General features: G+C 43.3%; 1 protein-coding gene across 1 annotated transcript in view; it reads left to right on the forward strand.

Annotated features, from left to right (window-relative positions):
- KCTD3 (potassium channel tetramerization domain containing 3) overlaps window positions 1-12,906 on the forward strand; it is a gene marked incomplete at its 5' end in the record, with an annotated part of 43,512 nt that overhangs the window by 15,251 nt on the left and 15,355 nt on the right. Inside the window, one exon of the mRNA XM_019549472.1 lies at window positions 4,661-4,776. Coding sequence (XP_019405017.1) covers window positions 4,661-4,776 — 116 coding nt within the window. The remainder of the gene's footprint in view (window positions 1-4,660; window positions 4,777-12,906) is intronic.

Here is a 12,906-nt window from a genome sequence, read left to right on the forward strand (position 1 = left end):
TTTTCAGCCCTGCCTTGGGATAGGGAGGTAGTACTCTGCTCATGTCCTGTAAAAGAAACAATTTGTTCTTACAAATGCTCTTCGGTAGCTGACAACACCATCCATAGAAAATTGGAAGGCCTGGCATCTCCATGATAGAGCTCTCCCAGAGGCTGTACTCCTTTCAATATTACTTACATAAGACACCACTGCTGGATTGCTGCTATAAGCAGTATTTTACTGAGAAAGCCCCTTAAGACAGGAACCTGTCATTACTTATACCATTGTCTTCCCTGTGGATGACCGTCAAGATTGTTGAGCCTAAGCAGGAGTGACACTTTAAATTCCTTCAGACCATTCAAGCTGTCTTCCTTGATTTCCCTGAACCTCGTCTTTCTCTGGAGTAATCAATTCTAGTTGTTTCTCTGTTTTTATTATTGCCTCTCTTTATGTGCCTTATACTACTTGCATCAGAGATGATCGTATTATGCCCTGAAAATAATTTGCCATCATAATTAAAGCATTAGCATGTAAAAAAGATTCTTGACGGCCATCAGGGAGCATTGTGGACCATTATCCTTTTACTTAGAAGAAAGGGCATCTTATGTATGTCATTTGAATGCATCTAACTAATGTTTGGGGATTTCCAGTTTCTAAAAGCTTTTTCAAGGGGCTTTTGGTGAACTGAGAGAAGGCATTTGTGTATATACTGCTACATTATTTATTAAAATTAGGGGTGCACCAATAAAGATTTTCTTGGTCAATACCAATAGCTAACTATTAACCAGCAGTATCGGCCAATACCAATCCAATAGGTGGTCTATAGGAATGCAGCCAGGCAGCTGGGAGAGCAGAGTCTTGCAGGTAAGTCTGTAGGGAGGAAGGGACGTGGAGGAAGGCAGACTGAGGCCCCATGGTGAGGCAAGGAGTGGGAGTGGGGTAGGTGCTTGCCAGTCAGGACGGTGAATGCAAGTCTGGGGCAGGGAGCGGGATGGAGCTATGTGCGGTTCGTCCAAAGAGGTGGGGTGGGTGAGCGGATCCCCATTGCTGTGTGCATCCCGGATTTGTGCACAGGGCAAGGGCAGGCTGCTCACTGCAGACTCGGGGATGGGGGTTGCGCTGGCCTCTTCCAGCGAGAGGGGCTGGGCAGGGGTGGGGCAGGCTCAGTGCTGGGAGGGGTGGATATAGGGAGGCTCCAGGGAATTTTGGCTATAGCTCCCCAAGGCCCCCCAGCACCACTGCTACCCACCCTGTGCAGCTGAGCCTGACCCAAGTGCAGTCCTGGCCCAGCCCCCATGCTGGGAAGAGGCTGTTGCAGCCCCTGGCCCAGAGCCTGCAACAGGCAGCGTGCCCTTGCCCTGCACTCATCTGGGGGGCACATGCCCCCCATACTTCTCCCAGGGGTGTGCTCAGTGGCAGGAAGCCACCCCTCCTGCATCCTGCAGGTGAGCTGTCCACAGCTCTATTCTGCTCCCGGTCCCAGGGTTGCATTCACCGTCTTGTCTAGGCAGCCTCCGCCCCAGTCCTTCCCTCCTTCACCATGGGGGTCTCAATCTAACTCTCGTGCCCCTTCCTTTCTGCAAACCTAATGACAGGAGGCTGTTTTCCAGGCAGCTGGGTTGCATTTTTGGCCGCATGCATGCTGCGGCTATGCACATGCACATTGCATTTATCAATGACATTTATTGGCTACACCAGCCAAAAAAAGTTGATGGCAGATGATGTTAATTTTTCTTTTATCAGTGCCAATCTGATAAGCTGCCAATATATTGATGCATCTCTAATTAAAATATTTAAGAGGCTATCCAGGATGCCTATGAAACTTACTGTCATTATTAGTACAATAGGAGATCAGCATATTAAGAAATGAATTACTTGGTATTCTATATAACCTCATGAGGCTATAAGCTCTTTAAGAAGAAGAGGTTAGTTTATGCTTGGAAATCAACAACATTTAGGATGTGGGTTACTTTAATTCGATTAATACAGGTGGCAAGCATCTTACCAGGCAATTCCAAGAGTGCAAACTTGGAAGACTGAAAATTCTGTGTTCAGTTGTGGCTTACAAAATGACTTAATGTTGTAGTAAGCTTCTCAAACTTGTCACAGTCTGAGTCCTCAGGTGCAACTAAAAACCCTGTCTTCGGTAGGTAAGGACTGGTGGTGAGCAGCATTAAATCTTTGGGTTCTGGGGCCACATTGAAATAATGGTGTTAATGCTACCACCACGTAGCTCTGGCAACTGTGACAAAGGGCCTGTGAGGCTCGATCTGTCCCACAGATGTATGTGGTCCAGCTCACAAGAAACTCCTCAAGGCTGGTTGACTCACCTACATAGGTCAGATCTGGTCCCCAGGTTGGATTTTTGGCACCCCTAACTTGGGGGTGCAGATAAGAGAGAGAGAGGCTGTGTGTTGTCCCTGAAGTAATTTTGCAGCTGTTTTAAATATTGGTTGCTGAACTTTGCCATAATGTTTATGTTAGTGGAGATCTCGGTGTAAAGTGATCATTGGGTTTCTCGTGTGTGTTTAGTTGCTGTTGTTTTAGAAGTAAACTTGTAGGCAGTTTTCTGTAGCAAAAGACAAAATGTACCCATAAATGTTCTTTATGAGTAGAAAAGTCAGATTTCAAGTGTTTCCGGATATATTTGTTATAAGAGGGGTTCTGTGATGTTTTGTAAAGGGTATCCTTTAGTAGTTTAGTTAGAAATGTATGTATAATAGGTAGGGACATACCGGCTTTGTGATGGAAGTGGACTCCATGGTGGCTCCTCTAATGTTACAGGCTCCCTCCCTCCCTCACTGCTGATTGACAGAGGGGCCCTGCCACTTGATCCTGAAAACTGCAGTTTTTGCCTCCCTGCCAATTTTTTTATTTATTTTTTATTTAAGGGCAAGCAGTAGGGTCCATCCGCCAGTCATTGGGGGGGCAGGAGAACCTGCAAGATCAAAGGAGCCACCTTGCAGCCCACGTCTACCATGAATTCAGTAGGAGCTTATTAATGTACCCTCCCACAGATGATGGTAGTATGAAGAAAAATAAGATTTTCCTACCTAATTGTAAGATTTTTCTGTGACAGATGCTTTCAGCATAGAAGTGGCTTCCCGAGTAGAAAATGTTTGTTTTAATTTCTATCTTTAATATTCTTAAGAGAACTTGTTTGAAAGGCATTCACTCTAACGGTCACATTCATTATATTTCATCTCTTCTTTCTAAATTGTCAAGCTCTTCATTTTGTGTCCATTACGGACAGCCCTTATGATGAGCTTTACTTCGACTCCCTTTCAAATAAGAATTCCCTCCACCCCTCCTCATACTCCTTGCCCCATACTAGTACTCACAGTTGATTGCAACTTGAAGGAATCTGTCAAGGTTGTGTGGTCAAGTTTGACTCTACGTTTTTAATGTTCTGCAAGCTGAATGCTTTTGTCAGCAGTCAAGCACTTGTGATAAAATCATTATTTCAGCACAGCTATGTTTAGGAGGAGATCTGGGATTACTGTAATCTATTAAAATTTCTTCTGAGGGTTGGAAGAGACGGTGGACAGAGCATGAACTATAAACCCATCAGAAAGTGTGCACTGCCTCTTAATTAACATGAGTAAAACTTGCATCTCATGTTTAAAATGAAGCACTTTTTACTCTGAATAAGGATTGTCCTGACAGACGCCATTCCTCAGTGGCTGTTTACTTCAAATCTCTGTGATTTGTTTTTCTAAAGAGACTTCTCACTTTTTTCCCCCTAATCTTAGTTTAATCATGACATAAGAATGACTTTTCCAGCAAATCCAGGTAATTTACGGGAAAGTCCTGTGTAACTTTTGTCTTCTGTAACTGGAATTGACAATGGGTGGTCCTGTCTTTTCCAGACAGTAGTTTTATTCTTGCTAAAAAAACAAACAAACTAGTAATACTACTACAGTTCAGAACTGTATCGTAACAGGTTGTTTGGTTTGTTTTTTGTTGTCACCTTTATCCTTTCTCTTGATTCCTGTCTCTCTCCCTCCCCACACTGCCCCCCCCCCCCAAAAGAGATCATAACTTGAATGCTTTTAAGTAAGACTAGATTGCATTAATAATCCTTGTTACTGCATTTGTTTCCCTTGGTTAGTAGGACTGAACTCTCCTAGCCACAATTTTGTTTCTAAAAGTATATTTTTAAGAAGCAGGCAAGTTACTTGGGCACACCTTTATTTTTAAAAAAGTGACCATAGGGGTTTATGCTGATTTAGGTGGAAGCCATGAAATGATATGGGAAGAATTCATGTATCTTGCAAGACCATGAATCTATTATTCTGCAATTTTAACTGTGCCTTTCTTTAATCGTGGGGTCAAGATGGATGACATACCACTCAAGGGCATTTTAGTGCTTCATTGAAGTTGAGTTTGAGGCCTTGGGCTTCACGTGGCTTAAAGGAACAAAAGATTCTTTGTATTGCAGCATGAATTTTGCCACCAAAGAGATACTGACCTCATTGGCATATTGCTGTACACAAAGTAGAAGTTGTTTAAATTCATAATAAAGTTTACCACTTTGTATTTGTATAGTACCTAACAAAATGAGGCTTTTTATTATGATAACCAGGTGTGTAGTAGTAGAGGAGACATGCTTGATCTTTTCTGTTTGTCTGTGCTTATTCTAAAAGCAGGCTTAACAGACTTGTTTTGGTTTAATTTTTAGGAGTATTCAGTCTTGGAGTCCCAGTGGATGCTCTCTTCTTCATTGGCAACCAGTTGGTGGCTACCAGTCATACAGGGAAGGTGGGAGTATGGAATGCAGTGACTCAGCATTGGCAGGTGCGTTCAGTTCAAGCATTTTATTAGTACAAGTATTATCAAAACTAACATAATTTGCTCAGAAACAAGCTAAATATCAATTTGTTTAGATATAGGTAATGTATATAATCAATATAATGCTTAATATTAGTAAGTATGTATGTATATATTGAATGCTATTCTGGTATCTGCATTTGACTTGTATAAGGTACTGATTTCTTAAAGTGTCCATCATCTTTAAGCCAGAGCTTCATGTCTTTAGCACCCAATCTTACAAACTTTCAGATTTTTTCCCCTATGGTACCATGGAGCCCGCGACTTATTTAGGTGCTTAATAAATATTAATAGTCAAACATTTTATTTCTTGACCACAAGTATGTTAAACCCTTCATCCTCAGGGATTACTGGTTGTTGAAAAATTATTCTGTTCTTTTGGAATCTATATTTGAACTTACATTTGTTGGGGGAATTACATATTCATTATTATAAATATTACTGTGGTTCTCAACAGCATATCTGGAATTTAGGATGGGAGTTTCAAGAATGGCATAGTGAGGGACTACATTCTTTTGATGGCACTGTATATCATGCCTCAAAGACCTCTATTTTATAGCTATACAGTCAGATTCAGTGTGATTTTTATATTATGCATTCTGACAACAGGAATAGAGATTCTTGGATTCCAGACAAGACCAAGGGAAGAGTTGGGCATTCATGCAAGAAACAAACCTTGTAACGCAGCCAGATGCATGTCTCCATGGCACAATATAGAGACAGATTATAATGAAATCCAAGAGGCTGCCTTGCAAATCTCAAGAGGCAGAACTGACCTGAGGCCGACTTCCGTAACTGCCACAGTAGTGGTTGAATAAGTTCTGATTTGACCCTTAAGCAACAGCCCTGCCAATGAATAACACGGAGAGTACAAAAAGGCAACCGGTACAGGACAATGCTTTGCTTCTATAGAGAAGACTGACCTTATCTGTTTGCATTAAATGAAACAAAGCTGAAGTGCCTTTTAAATGGCCTTTTCTAACACCATAGAAAACACAAAAACACTTTGAGTTCCTTTTTGCATTAATGATTTATTTACAAAAGTAACAAACGCATGAATATTTACACATGTCAACCCCCCTGTCTCTCAAACCAGTCTATCTTACGATACTGACAACCACGAGGCAGTAAAACTTAGTTTGAGGCCTTATTAAAGATCCAAAGTCTATATGATTATGAAATTAAAGATCATAAGGTATAAAATGTTCTTCTGATTTGTTGTATGCCTTGGGCTCGGATAACTGGGGAATTTACTGGGAGCAGCAAGGTTTTCCATAGAAAAGGAAAGGTAAATTTTTCAGAATAAAACCTGATAAATTATGAAAGTGAACCAGATTTCAAAATGAAGATGCCACCATTGATTTTTCTCTCCTGCTCCCTCTTTCCATGCATAATCTAAATTGTACTCTGCAGTTATGGGCTAGTCGTTTCAGGGTTTTATAAAACTAGTCCACAAATCTGAAATACACAGTACATTCCTCATAGCCTACAATCATTTACTACAAAAAGGTCACCATACACTGAGCTTCTGCAGAAAACAGCTTGTTCCACCAGGACTGGAGGCTTTGGAGAACAAATACTTAGCGTGTGTTTATAGCTTGTCATCAAACTGATGCCCATATAAACTAAACAAGTGCTCCATTTTCTTAAAATTAAGGTTTCTTTTTATTGCTGTTTTCCCACAGTCTTTCTGAATTTTTCATAGTTTAAACTCTGCTTTTAAGAAGTTCTTCCTAGCCAGCTATTCTCCCTCTAGCTAAAAGGAGATGCTTTTGCATTTTATGTAGTGCATCCTGAGGATGTTCTGAATTTTCCTCTGTTTGTAATAGATTTTGGCATTTCTTCCCTGATTCTCAGAAGTTTGGGCAGACTAGCTGAGGTGGCTTTCCCCTAATGCATGTTCCCTTGGCAAGATTTTGATGGCATATGATATAGCAAAAAAGTTGCAGGAATTAATTTAGCACTGAAGATGAGTAATATGAGAACATTTAAGGAGTTAGATTTCTCAGTATTTTGAAAATCAGGTAACTGGAAACAGCAGCTGTTTAATGCCAAGATTTCAATCTGTCAATAATGCTTGATAACCTTACGTGGCTCAGATCAAACTACCTTGTAATTTTGGTTTTGTTTCTTGATCTGTTTTATTTAAGTTTCTACATACTAGGCAAAAGTTTGGGTTTGGTTTTCTTAACAATTTTGTTTGTTAGATAACAAAGATTCAACATTGCTGTTAAAAGGTGAACTTGATCAGATCAAAATAACCACGGTTGTAAAGTACATTCACTTTGTGCTCAATCTAAGCTGAGAAAAAATTAAGCTACTTTAACACCTGCCTATTGTGCTAGTAGCACTCAAAAATAAGTCAATACAGCTGTCTCACAAGCGGCATCATATAAGGGATGACTTTGCTCCATTTTATTCAATATAGATTCCAGTAAGTTGAGTTCTTTGGGCTCCTGGAAAGTCTAGTCATGATATCTGCAGTCTTTTTATATTGATCACTGCTATTGGTAATTTGTCTTCAGTATTCACGTGTCTTTTTCTGGAGCAATCCATCACTTCAGGCTTTTTCCTTGGGTAAGCCAAAAGTAAGATAATTGTAAGTATATTCCTAATTTGTGCCATTCTAGGGTCTAGTCCGTTCATGTTTCTGTGAGAACTCAATCATGTTGGGACTATGACTGGTACACTTGCCTAAATGGCATTTAAGTGATGAGATGCTAAGTCACTAAAATATTCTACGTTTTTCAGAAAAATAAAGCTGGTTATTATCAAAAATACCAATATACCAGCTTGTGTGAAGCTCTTTTTGAGGAAACCTGCAGATTTTCATTGGGGTACCTTATTTTGCTCATCTTGTAAAGCAACAGAATTTAATGCTAGTATTCTATAGCTTCAGCCAGTGTAAACTGGCAAAGCTTCATGTCATGTGCATTTTTTACCAGTGACAACTTGTATCATCAGAACATTATTAAAATGCTAAGCAAGTACATTAACTTCATTGAAGAAAATCAAATCCTTCTCTTCTTTCTGAACAGCTATACCTTTCTTCAAGCCCTGACATTTGCTTAAATATTAAGCTGTTGCACAATAAAACTGAAAGCAATGTCTGTGTTATTTTGTCACTTTCCATAGGAAAATGTTGGCACCTCTCAAGAAGGTAAATTTGTAAACTTGGGCCGCATTGGACATATTTTTGGCGGGGGAGGGTGTTATAAAAATATATTTCTCTCTCTATATAAGGTTATATATAATCTGCTCTCTAACCTATTATATCCCAAAAAGGTTAAACTGATCTCATTACAAAAAAACCACACCTGCACCCCGGCGCCCCTGTACAAAGGCCTGCTGACCACCTGTACCTGTTACAATATCTGCAAATGCGTGCAACACAAGCAAACTACAAACTCAGTCCTTTCTGGTCCCTCCTACCAGCCCTCCCTTCATGTCCACCCTCACCCTGCTTATGGGGTCAGGTACTAGGCTCAAAGAGACTTTCCGTCATTGTTGTTCCAGCTTCCGCTGGAGGACCCACTGCTACTGCTGCCATTGTCCCTGTCTTCCATTCAACTCACCTGTTCCTCTTCCCTGCTGCTTTCTCTCCCTTCTTCACTTGGCAGGGGTTGTATGGTCCTGTGCCAGGTGGCGTTTGCTGAGTCTTCTCCGTCCTCTGCTACCGATTTCTGGTGGTAGGTCTAAAGTTCACTCAGCACCATCTTCACACAGCCCATTACTTCTATGTCCTTTTTTCTGTACAGGAGCAGGTTCCTGGCCTTCCACAAGGCACTTCTGACACTGGATGCAAACTGGTTGAATCAGAGCAATGGGCTCCCTTGGTGTTTGACGAGGTGCCCATACAGCGCGGCCTCACTGGTTAGCCAGCTGATGCCAGTTACTGCTTCGCATAGCTGCTGTACCCTCTTCCATACGTCCTTGGCACAGGTGCAGAGCCGCAGGAGGTGCTTTATACCAGGGCGAGTCTGTGATCCGTGGCATATGGTTAGTCGGGGTGGAGACCCCCCAGTGTCTCAGGATGTGCCCTGCAAAGTACCTCCTGAGATGCACGGTTTTGGTGTCTGCCTCCGTTGCCAGCTTACAGATCATGCTTGTGTACTTGGCTCATAGGAACAGGAGGATCTCTGGCATGCCCCTTCCCCGGGCCCTCTTGTCCTCACACAGCACCTTCCGGGTGACCTTTTCCCATCTGGAGCCCCAGAAGAAGACCCACTCGGCCCTCTGGATCCTGCGGGCGATATGCTTGGGGGGCGGGGGCGGGGGGGAGACCAGTGTGGCCTACAGAAGCACCAATAACAACACCACCTTCACAAGTGTGACACGCCCCTCCATGGAAAGGGAATGCAAGTGCCACAGCCCCAGTTTCTGTTTTGCCTTGGCCTCAGTCTTCTCCCATGCTGTTCTGCTGCTCAGCTTCGGGTTGAAATCTGTCCCCAGGATCCTGATCCCCTTGCAGGGTACAGAGACCCCTAGGGATTCCAGTTCCCTGGCCTTGCCCATGGCCATTCAAGTGCTCTTGCTTACATTCAATTTGGCCCCCATATTGGACAATTTTTTTTGTAAAAAATAGATTTCTCTCTTTCTCTAGATCTATATAACCGATCCCATTACAGAAAAAAAACTGCACAAAGGCCCACTGGCCACCTGTACTCATTGCAGTCTCCGCAAACCATGCGCAAAACGCACAAAATATGCTCAGTCCTTTCTGGTCTCTCTGACCAGCCCTCGCTTCACGTCCACCTGTGCCCCGCATCCAGGGTCAGGTACTTAGCTCAACTGGTCTCTTCATCATTGTCACTCCAGCTTCTGCTGGAGGATCTGCTGCTGTCCTCTTGCTGTTGTCACTGTCACTGTCCTCCGGCCCACTCATTTGGTCCTCTTCTCCACTGCTGTCACTCTCTTCTTCCCTTGGCAGGGGTTATATGGTCCTGTGCCACATGTCCCTGTGCCAGGTGGTGTTCGCTGCGTCTTCTCCATCCTCTGCTACCAATTTCTGGTGGTAGGTCCGGAATTCGCTCGGCACCATCTTCACGCAGCTTGCTACCTCTACATCTGTTTGTAGAGGAGCAGGTTCCTGGCCTTCTACAAAGAGCTCCTGACACAAGATGGAAACTGGTCTAGCCAGAGAGAGGGGCTCCCCTAGTTTTTGGTGAGGTGTCCGTACAGTGTGGCCTCGCTGGTTAGCTGGCTGACACTAGTCACCACTTCACAAAGCTGTTGTACTCTCTTCCATACTTCCTTGGCGCAGATGCAGAGCCATAAGTGTTCTGTTGTCTCAGTGGCCCCATGGCAGTTGGGCCATGGGCAGCTGGGTCACCCCAACTGCCCCTCAAGGATAGACTAATGCAGTTCCTCTGAATTAACCATGTGATAGTACCCATTGAGTGCAGTTCCCTTCAACACTGACTCTATTTAAAGTCATGGTGAGCCACTATATTGCATCCATTTGAACTTCCTCTTCATTCTCACAGCTGGGCTGCACCTTTCTTTCCCATTCCCAGTGCTTTGTTTCTTCACCAGCCTTAAATTTCTGGCAAACCTCACCAAATGGGGCCACAAACAGTTCACACAGAATCCTTCTGTTGCTCCCTCTGTTAGCCTGGATTAGTATTGCCCCGCTCTCCATGATGTGAAGCCAGATCAAGTTCCCCCGTGCCTCATCTGCATATAATTTTTTAGATGCTCCTATGACTTGTGTCAAAAGCATCTGATTCCAGTCATGAGTGGGGGGCTTATTGGCACGTGTACTCCAGATGCCCCCCAAAAGGATTTTTGTTAGCCCTTTAGTGCTACTATACATGAATACTGGGCGGTGCTGAGCTGTGGAGTCACCATGGCTTGAAATCCTATCAACTGTGGTGGGACTGAGCCCAACGAATTATGTAGGGATCTACAGGGATACAGATTGTGCTGTACTAGTCTACAATCAAAAGGAATCAGAACTTATGGCAGAGGTGATATCTTTTATTAGACCAACTAGATATTTCCAAAAAAAATCTTTATTTGCAAGCTTTTGGGCACACTCGCCCTTCTTCAGTCATAGGAGAATGTGAAGACTAAAATTTCTCCTAGGTGGAAATGAAACTTTATATTTCACAGGAGAGCTGAAGGTGTTATAAGGTCTCCTGGTTGGAATAATTAATTTTGTGCGAATTAGGCTCAGGTAAAAGTTAGAACAGTCTATTTACCTCAGTGTCTGCTGTCAAGCAGGATGTTGAAGTATGTTTCCGTTTGGTTATGATATTTCACAGGAGGAGGAGGATAGATGCTCCTCTGGGCAGGAAATTCTCCTGTGTTGAGGCACTTTGAGCACTGTGAACATGCAGACTGAGCTGGAAAAATAGGCCAGGAGCCAGGGTGTCACTTTCAGGTTGTTCCAAGGTGTTGAATTAACTTCATAATTTTACAAGAAAAGAGCATTCATTTAAAAAATGGCTGTAATACAGTATCTTCCCTGTTTCAGGGATACGGGTAGTAGCCATATGTATGTGAGACTTTTCTCTTAGGGGGGCTGAAAATTCAGTCTTTGCATTCTCCTATTCCTGAGGGAGAGTGAGTGAGCCCAAAAGCTTGTAAATAAAGACATTTTTTGCAAATACCTAGTTGGTTTAATAAAAGATCTGATTTCATGTAGGGGTCTCCTAAACTTGAGGCTGGGTGCTAACCATTTTCATGGGTGGAGCATGGTATACCCTCCGCCCCCCCAATGCCTCCCCCAATGCCTGTGGCTGAGGGACCCCAGTGGTCCCACCCCTCTGCTGATTTGGGGTGAGAGGTGGGAACATATGATGGATATTCCTCACAGTCAGTCAGTGGTGAGGGGTAGTGGTGGAAGCAGTCTTGCCATGCCAGCAGCCCCCCCTCCCACCCTTCCCTGCCCTGGCAGGCTATGCAGGTGGGCCATAGCAGCCACAAGGACTGCTGGTTCTTCAGAGGGAGCCAACATTTTATTTTCACTGAGGTGTTTGGTTTTTTTGTTTGGTTTTGGGGGGTTTTTTTGTTTATTTTCGGGGAGCCTGCAAAAGGATGCACCCTATGCTTTACTGCAGAGCCTGTGCTTTTCAGCGGGGCCTGCCCAAGATCACGGTTGCCTTGAAAATTGCAGAATCGTGATATCTGTACATTCCTAATTATATGGTAAATCATGGACTAATATCATGCACAGTGGGCAAGTCTACATGAGATGTTTATTGCAGAGTTGCCTAATTGGTTCTGGAATAAACGTCTTGTCATTTATACATGCAGTGCTATTAGGATGGAGTAAATTAACTCCACCTTAGGTTAGTATTTGTAAACACAAGTATTATCCTTTGGCAGAGATCTCCATTCTGCAGCAGCACATGTGTAGATGGTGATGGGGCTGGATGAGACACGAGGGTGCTTTGGTGCGGGGACTACCTTCTGGCTAGCTCCACATTGTAGTGCCTTTGTTCCCTAGTGAGCCCCTCTACAGTACACTGAGCTGGGTTGGAGCAGCCCCGAACTGCAGGCTGACCCTGGGGATCTCTTGCCAGCCAGGGCTGCTCTGACCTGACTCAAGGTGCTGTGGTCCCAGGCGCACATTCAAATGTGGTTACCAGGAGCAATAAACTCCAGCACAATACGTGTTGGAGGTTATTGCTGCACATTAATTGCATATGTAGATGCACCTAGTTTGTACTATATAGAAGTAGGTGCTAAAGTGCTTCTTAAAAGTATGTTTATGGAATACTGGTACAAAATTTGCAGAAGTTTAAAAAAAAAAAAAGTAACATGAATGTATTCTGGATGAACCGAAGTCTATGGGTACTATATTTAGATTACTACAGCCATGTTTAAATTTAAGGTCCATGTTTTCAAATTTGCATGTACTCAGGGAGAGCAGGTTCTGACAGGAAGGAGAGGAGGAAGAAGCTGGCTGAAGAAAAATATGGGGGGAACCAGGGGCAAAAGGGCTACCTGAGCCCTCCAGATTTATTTTCCTTGCTGTAGCAATGTGGAGGGGGACAAATACCAGAGGGCAGGGAGCAGCTGCAAGCAGACCTGGACAGGTTAGACAAGTGGGCAGAAAACAACAGAATGCAGTTCAACAAGGAGAAATGC

This window comes from Crocodylus porosus, unplaced genomic scaffold (genome assembly GCF_001723895.1).
Source record: "Crocodylus porosus isolate Cpor-Errol unplaced genomic scaffold, CroPor_comp1, whole genome shotgun sequence".
In the NCBI taxonomy this organism is placed as follows: Eukaryota; Metazoa; Chordata; order Crocodylia; family Crocodylidae; genus Crocodylus; species Crocodylus porosus.